Here is a 9052-nt window from a genome sequence, read left to right as displayed (position 1 = left end):
CACATTGATATCCATGTATTTGCTGAGTCTAACTGGTGGAACTAAAAAAGACGGTGCAATTCTTAGAGTTCTGAAAGGTGAGGTTTCTACCTCAGACCTGATTACCCAACTGAATGGTATTTTCTGCAAAGGGAAAGATTGGCCATGGCAGATCAGGAAGCTGGAAGAGAAGAAATTTCTGCTAAGGTTCCCACCATGGAAGAAGGTAGAAGATCTCATCGAGTTCCCTACTTTTGATCTTCCTATTGATGGAGTATCTATTAAGATTTGTGACTGGGCTAGAATGCTGGGACCTTTTGGGGAATTAACTAAGGTGTGGATCCAGGTGGAAGGTATCCCCCCAAAGTGGTGTGCTTGGAAAGTCTTTGCTCAGATAGCCTCATGTTTTGGTATTTTGGTGGATGTAGACTGGAATGGAATATTCAAGAGCTTCTATGAATTTTTTTGGAATAAAGTCTCATGTAGAGATCCTACCAAAATCCGATATGAGAGGCTGGTTGAGATGAAGAAGAAGCTATACATTATGTATTTCATAGTTGAGGGATTTACTGAAGTTGGAGAGGGATCTGAAGGGGATGATGGCGATCTTGATCTGGATATTGGGGATGATGACAAGCTGGAGGAGGATCTTGATCAAGATAAAGATTATATGGAGGGAGGTGATGATGAACCTATTGATGAACTTGATAAGGCAAAGTTTTCAAATGGTGAACCTTCTGGTTCTGGAAGCAAAGTAGGAGGAACTTGTGTCTCTGCAACTAAATTTCATCCCATGATTTCGAGTGATGAGGTGCATGAACAATTCATTGAAGCAGCTGAGATCAAAACTCCTTCTCCACATGTGGAAGATCCCCCTGAATCTGCTGAAGTGACAATACAAGAGGATATGGATATTTTCTCACATATGGAATATTGCTCTGCCCAGCTCAGCAAGTTTGAAATGGGTGATTCTGAAGGAGAAGAGGAAATTAACCTGCCTGAGATGGTTTGCCTTCCTGAAAAATTAGCTACAAATATTGGATCTGCTAAAAGATCTTTCATAGAATCTTTGGAATTGGCAGAGGGGCAAAAGAAGATGAAAGAGGACTTAGTTCATGTTAAGAAGTGGGGGCATGTGCTCTCTACCAAACCTACTACAGGGCAGCATGGCAACATAAAAATCATGGAGAAAGCTACTGCATACTTGCAAAAGAAGAATCTAGAAATTCCTGCTTCTTTCCCAGGTAAATCCTTTGTTACTATTAATGCAAATTTGCTTGCTGACTAGGTGTCTAAAATTGACTTATGTGTGGGTAATAATTGTGAGGAGCAAAATGATATTATTCATGATTTAGTCCTTAGAGAAAGCCTTAGATGTTTGGAATTTGCTAATGCTAATCCTGAAACTGTTCTACCTGACAATTTATACACTCCTACACATAATAAGGAAGGGGGTTCTCCCCTGGATAAGAGGGATGATACCACTAGATTAGATGGCGTTGATGATCTAGATGGTTTCTGCCCAAACCTGAGACAATCTAGAAGGCTTTGTAGCCTATCCCACCCTTTTAAAATTTCATGATAGGAGCCTTGTGGAATATTCGAGGGCTTGGTCAATCTGGTAAAATTCAGAGCCTACAGGAGTTCCTTAGAGTAAATTCAGTGGACTTTGTTGGTTTCTTTGAAACCAAGAAAGAGAATATTGATAATAACACATTGAATAGTATTGTTGGTAATAAGAGTTATATGTGGCATCAACTGTCTGCCCAGAGAACAACTGGTGGTGTCCTTGTGGGCATGGATAGTGATTTGTATGAGATCATTGGCTTTGTCAATAGAGAGTTTTGTGTGACTGCTATGGTTAGGAACAAGATTGAGAAGTTTGTCTAGCAATTTTTTGCGATCTATGGTACATCATACAATGAGCATAAGATGGAGTTTATTGCGGAGTTGCATGAGGTGATGAGTAATGCTTCTAATCCCATTCTTTTGGGTGGTGATTTTAATCTTATTAGGTCTGACTCTGATAAGAGTAGTGGTAATATGAATCACTCTGTTACTTTCCTTTTCAATGATTGGATTAATAAGTTGGGATTGATGGAGATTAGTATTGCTAATAGGAAGTATACTTGGTGCAATAATCAGGAAAACCCTATTTTCGCCACCATTGATAGAGTTTTTGTTTCCCCTTCTTGGGATGCCTTGTTTCCATTGTCGGGGCTGAGGGCTCTTCCCAGGATTGGGAGTGACCATACACCCCTCTTGCTTGATACTATGCCTTGGAGAATTACATCTCCGAAAATGTTTAGATTTGAGAAATGGTGGTTAGAACAACCTGACTTTAAAAAGCTAGTGGAGACTCTCTGGAATACCTTAGTATTGGGTAGAGATGCAATCGATGTTTGGACTACTAAATCTAAATGTCTCATGAAGAAGATTAAAGGTTGGAATGCGAACATCGAAGTAGCCATCAAGAAGAAGAAGAGGGACCTAGTTCAGGCATTTGACATCTTAGATATATTTGCAGAAACTGATCGTGTTACGAATGAGGACAAGGCACGTATGAGATATATCAAGAATGAGTTAGAAAGTATTATGAGAAAGGAAGAGACTGCCTTGTGGCAGATATCAAGAGACCGTAGAATTAAAGATGGTGGTAAGAATAATGCTTATTTTCATGCTTTAGCTAATCATAGACACCGTAAGAACCATCTGTCTGAATTAGTTGGAGAGCATGGCACTGTTTACACTACTTAGGAAATGTTTGATGTGGCGACATCCTTCTACAAAGGATTGTTTGGTCATGAAGAGAGACATAATATTCATCTCGGGCCTGCCTTTTGGGAGGACGATGAATTAATTACTGAGAGTGAGAATGAGAATCTCCAAAAAAACTTATCGAAGGTGGAGATTAAAGATGCCATTTTTTGCTCATATGCTAATGGTGCCCCTGGGCGAGATGGCCTTTATTTTCTTTTTTACCAGACCTTTTGGGATCTGATCAAGTCAGATTTCATGGCTATGGTGAGATATTTTGAGGAAGGTAAATTAGAGATACATAAACTCAACTTTTCTTTGATCATATTAATACCGAAAGAACCTAATGCCAAAACTATGAAGAAATTCAGACCTATGAGCCTTAGTAACAGTGTGGTTAAAAAAATTGAAGGCACTTACTCCCTCCGTTTTTCTTTAGTCTGCGTATAAGGCCACACCCGCAGACCAAGGAAAAGCTTGCTGGTTTCTTTCTTGACTGTTTAGCCCATGCACGTGTATTGATCAGAAGTTGGCCTCTATTAACATGCATGTAGTTGATTGGATTGGGCCTTCTCAACCGCCCCCTTATTTTATTCCCCCTACTACATGCACGAACCTATTACTCTGCATGCGAGTACTTATGAGCCGATGCATGCGAAGCGAAAAGGATGGGCACTATTGGAAACTATCGTTGAATCAGTCGATCGCGCAGAGCACTGAGGGAAAAAAACAAAAAAAAATATGCACAGACTAATTAGGATCGGAGGGGGTACTAACAGGCTGTCTCCTGTTAGTAATAGATTAATCTCCCTGAATCAAACTGCATTTATCAAAAGGATATATATACTTGAGAGTGTGGTGCTAGCCCGTGAAGTGATTCATGAGGTGAAGAAATCTAACACCCCAGGGCTTGTGCTCAAACTTGACTATGAAAAACCATACGACCGAGTTACCTGGGATTTTCTGTTTGAGATGCTTGAGTCCAGGGATTTTGGCCCTAAGTGGATTTCCTTGATGAAAAGTTTGTTGTTTCAAGGCACTTTCAGTGTACAAATTAATGACACTATTGGACCCTACTTTGTAGGTGGGAAAGGACTTAAGCAGGGGGGCCTATATCCCCACTTCTTTTCAACTTAGTAGCGGATGTTTTCTCTAAAATGCTAACTAAAGCCTCCAGACATGTTCTGATTTCGGGGCTGCTAACAAATGTTATACCAGGTGGGATAATTAGCCTTCAATATGTGGATGATACTCTCCTCTTTCTAGAGGACTCATATGAGAAGGCAAAGAACTTCAAGTGGATTCTATCCTGCTTTGAAAGTCTCTCGGATATGATAATTAATTTTCATAAAAGTGACCTCATCACTATCAATGTGGATGAAGAGAGGGCTAACTTCTTTGCCAAGATATTTTGTTGTAACCTAGGTTCATTCCCAATTAAATATTTAGGAGTGCCTCTGCACTATGACAAATTAAGAAAGAAAGACCTACAGCCATTAATTGACAGAATTATTAAAGGTATTTCTGGCTGGCTTGGTAGATACTTGACTTATAAAGGCAAGATAATTCTGCTTTGTGCTTGCATTGTGAGCATTCCATCTTATCTGATGGCAGTGATGAAATTTTCCAAATGGGTATTTAATGCTATTAATTCCCGGATGGCACATTTTCTGTGGGGTAATATGGGAGACCAACATAAGTACCATTTAGTCCATTGGGGGTTTGGTGTCCAGGAAAAAAGAATTTGAAGGTTTGGGGATACCCAATGTGAGGGAATATAACATGGCTCTTCTAGCCTCTTGGGGGAAGATATTCTTTAACAATAAAAATAGTGATTGGAAGAGATTGATTGCTTATAAGTATAATGTATATAGCCCAAATATATTTTGGTCCAGACAATAGATAGGTTCTCCCTTTTGGAAGAGTGACTCTTGGGCATTGCAAGCTGGCAGAAACTTTTACCACTGGAAAACAATGCTGATAATATTAGTTTTTGGCATGACACTTGTGCTCGGGAGTGTTCCCTCAAAGTCAGGTTTTGGGAGTTGCTTGAAATTTGTAACCAACAAGATTGCTCTGTATCCCAGGTCCGGGATGGAGCTAATCTTAGATTATCCTTCAGGAGATGTGTAGATTACAGAGTTATGGCAAGCTGGGAAAAACTCATTGATCACATTAAAAACTTCCCCCCTGTCAGACTCCCCTGATATACCTGTTTGGCTCCTTGAGTCTAGTGGCATATATTCAGTGAAATCCTTTTACAAATGTATCAACTTTGGTGGAGTGATTTCTCTTGTTGGAGAAACCTTATGGAAAACCTTATGCCCTCAAAATATTCATGTGTTCCTATGGTTGTGTCTATACAACAAGATCCTAACTAGAGATAATGTAGCTAAGAGGAAAACAATAGATGATATAACCTGTTTGTTTTGCAATGAAGCTAAATCTCTGCAACACTTGTTCTTTGACTGTATCAATGTTGGTACTGTTTTGTCAGTCATATCTGAATTTTTTAATATTCGTAGAATACAATGTTTTAATGATATCTCTTCCTTATGGAAGTTCAAGAAAAAGAAACATGTGCTTAATCTGGTAACTGATGCCTCCTTGTGGAGTATATGGAGGCTGATGAGTGAGTTTTGTTTCCAGGGGCGCATATGGAGAGGTCTGGGCTGCGGCTTTGCCAAGATAAGAGGGATTATGCAGCAATGGTGGGTACTCTACTACACTGCACAAATGGACGCACTGAAGCGGTTCATTCTGCTACTGAACAAGCACCGGGGGAGCTCTTGCGGATAGCGTGGATATAAGTATCTGATCAATCTTCCATGGTCTATAATAATAAAAATTTAGTCTGTTGCTTTGGTCCAGCACGAAAGAATGCTTGGTTGAACCTGTTATGTAACATTTAGTTTGAGTTAGCCCAATTCCCAGGACATGCTATGCCTGTTTTGAGGGTTTTTAGTTCTTTTAGTAGCTGGTAGTTGTGGGAGGTGTAACATGGATGATGTGTACTTCATTTTCAATAAAATGGGGCAGGCGGCGCAACCCCTTTCTTTAAAAAAAACACATGTTAGTCGATTAATTATCCTCTTCGTTGTCCTCCTCCACCTTCCCCTCTACCCCGACCCGCACTCCTGTCTACGACCAGCCATGACAACTGACAAGGCCTTGTTCTGGATGCCCTTGAGGATAACAGTGTGGTCGAAGCTTTTCGTTTTTCTGAAGAAAAAATAAAAATGGAAGGATAATATGAACATGAACTGAATTTTTATAAAATGAGAATTTACGTCGAAACGAAAACAATAACGAAACACGATTTTCCGACGGAACATACACGGAAGTGAAACTTTCCGTTTTTGTAAATTCTTAATTTCAGTTTTACTATAGGCCAGACTGCGTTGTAGTCTTTTTCTAGAAGAGCCTACTTTGTAACTCAACCATCAAACGACACATAATGACGCAGTGAGCAAAATGACCTGTGCGAGACGCAACTTCTATAACCACACACAACTCAACCGAGCCTATACACAATTGTCTAGTACTATTACATTACTATGCTAAGTTCCTAAACTAACCAAATTATTCTGTGCTCATGCTAACCATTGATTGAATTGTTGGCTTGCTTCCTTGTCCATGGTTCAAGGGGGTTTTAAGTTTCGATCAACATCCCCATCTGCCTCATGGGGCCCACTCGCCAATGGACTTTATTTTTCTCACTCTCCCTTTCATCTTCATTGTGAGTAGGGGGCTCCCTTTCATCTCCATTGTGAGTAGGGGGCTCGTGAATATTTATGTGCCACATGGTTTCGAGAGTTTTTTTTTAGAAATGGTTTCGAGAGTTGACACAAATACATTAAATATGGAAGGCTGTAGTATATAGGAATCTACGTAGTGCAAGCCAGAGTAACTAAAAAGAAAGCTGATTTTTTTATTGAGTGAATTCCCGATTTTAGTCCCTGATATGCATTTGTGACACTGATTACCTCGTCGAGTGAAAATTTGTTTAGAATACCCTTTTAAGAAGCTTTGAACCTGCATTTTTTGAAGCATGTCCATTAGACAATGTGTGAGGTGACGTGTGGGGTCCCAAAATATATGGACAAGGACGAGTAATGGAAAAAATGAATAAAAAAGGTCTGGACATGATCGTCAATGATGCCCTGTGGTCTTTACATATTCTTTTACAAATTATTGATGCAACATGCCGATTCTATCTAAAGTGAACAAACAAAATGAAAAAAATGGGATAATACCATGTTAAATGTCTTCAAAATTCAATAGAAGATCCACTAGATGGGGTAATATGTGTCACAAATGCATAACTACAGGGTAAAAAGTGAAATTTACTTCTTCTTTTTTATATAAATGAGTTTCATATGACGGTTATTATGAAATTTGGGTGTTTTGAGCGACTCTTCTCTTACTAATAGCAAAGTCGACGCACACAAAATATCTACTGTAGATGAATACTCCGTACAACATATGGAGAATTATATATATACACTGCGATTATTGGCAGCTCCCCGGGACAATTGTATCTTGAGTTCTGAAGGCATAGACCGGAGAGCTCATTGTTAACTGTTACGTGTGTACTTCCCTCCTCCTTCCTTTATGTTTGACTCACCTACTAACTAATCTGTGTTGTTAGTTTTTTCTCTGTGGTCAGGCTTGACATCTTCCTGCTCCCACTCCTATATAAACCTTGCAAGCCTATCGTATAACTCCACACAAGCTCATCACCATCTGGAGCATCTAACATACAGGAGCCTCCAAACAAAACTCGTAAGCGAAAGAAGCAGAACACACATAATCCGAGCTGATCTTCATGGCAACCATAACTGCTAGTGCCATTTCGGCCATGCAAGAAGCAGCAAAGACGCCAAGCGCCTCGCCGGCCCGCGCCATGGCCGCCTCGATGGCCTCGCCGACTCGCTACCGGCCTTCGCTGCTGGTCATATTCAGCGCTTGCCTCGTCCTGATCGGCGCCGGCGGGCCGCTCCTGCTGCGGGTCTACTTTGTCCACGGCGGGCAACGCCTGTGGCTCTCCGCCCTTCTTCAGATCTCCGGCTGGCCGCTCCTCCTCCCACCCATGTGTGTCTCCCTCTTTCGCGGTCGCCGCCACGGCATCGCCAACCTCCTCCTCCCGCCGCGCCTCGTCGTCGCGGCCGCCGTGCTCGGCGGGTTCTACGCCGTGTCGTGCTACGTGTACGCGATGGGTTCGCAGGCGCTGCCGCTGTCCACCTCGTCGCTGCTGCTCGCGACGCAGCTGGCCTTCACGGCGGTGTTCGCGTTCCTCTTCGTCGGACTCCGCTTCACGCCCTTCTCCGCCAACGCCGTCCTGCTGCTCATCATTGGCCCGGCAGTGCTTGGAGTCGGGCCGGGAGCCGGGAAGCCGGCGGGCGTGACATCCAAGGCGTACTGGACCGGGTTCTGCGAGGGCATCGCTGCAGCGGCGCTCGCCGGGCTCGTGCTGCCGCTCGTCGAGGTCTCCATGGAGCGATACGGACGCCGGACGGGACCCGCGGCGAGGGCGCCGCCTCCCTACTCCACGGTCATGCAGATGCAGGCCGTGATGGGAGCCGCCGGCACGCTGGTGTGCCTGCTCGGCATGGCCATCAAGAGCGACTTCGGAGCGCTGCGAAGCGAGGCGGCAGCTTTCGGGCTCGGCGAGACCAAATACTACCTGGTGCTCGTGTGGGACGCCGTGTCATGGCAGCTGCTCAACCTCGGCATCATGGGGCTCATCACCTTCGCCTCCTCGCTTCTCGCCGGCATCATGATCGCCGTGCTCCTGCCGCTTTCCCAGATCCTCGCCGTCCTCTTCCTCCACGAGAAGTTTGACGGACCGAAGGGCATCGCGCTCGTGCTCTCGCTCTGGGGCTTCGCCTCCTACATGTATGGGGAGAAGGTCCAGCAGAAGAAGGCGGAGGCGCACAAGAGCGAGCTGCTGCAGCAGCAGGTGGCGAGCAAAACCGGAGACCTGGAGCTGGCTGCCCCTTGATATTATTGTTGTACTTTTTTTTTTTTTGCCTTTCAGAAGTACAAACTGTAGAGACATATGTTTAGTAAGACTAAGACATTGTTTCATTCTATAATAGCTAGGGTAGCACAAAGAAATCGAAGCCCACACTGCTCAAGTCTTCGTGCTCGCATTTATTCTGTAGTTATAGGATTTTCGAATATACCAACTCAGTGTTTTGAAGGTGTTAGAGTATGCATGTGTGCCTTCATAGGGGTAAGTACATGTGCGTTTATATGAACATTTACGTCCATACTGTGTTAAAAACATATTATTTAAAAATGATATTTTTAG

The 9052-nt window shown here is 42.9% G+C and overlaps 1 protein-coding gene across 1 annotated transcript; it reads left to right on the top strand.

Moving 5' to 3' along the window:
* The first annotated feature begins 7470 nt into the window (after nt 1-7470).
* LOC123447162 (purine permease 3-like) lies at nt 7471-9052 on the top strand. The gene has a single exon (XM_045123742.1). The coding sequence runs from the start codon at nt 7565-7567 to the stop codon at nt 8738-8740; it is 1176 nt and encodes a 391-aa protein (XP_044979677.1). The 5' UTR covers nt 7471-7564; the 3' UTR covers nt 8741-9052.

Source organism: Hordeum vulgare, chromosome 4H (genome assembly GCF_904849725.1).
Source record: "Hordeum vulgare subsp. vulgare chromosome 4H, MorexV3_pseudomolecules_assembly, whole genome shotgun sequence".
Lineage (NCBI taxonomy): Eukaryota > Viridiplantae > Streptophyta > Magnoliopsida > Poales > Poaceae > Hordeum > Hordeum vulgare.
Note: the sequence above shows the minus strand (reverse complement) of the source record. Positions and strands in the feature narration are given on the sequence as shown.

Coding starts and splice junctions, on each gene's coding strand:
- LOC123447162 (XM_045123742.1), top strand. CDS start 7,565: ATGGCAACCATAACTGCTAGTGCCATTTCGGCCATGCAAGAAGCAGCA.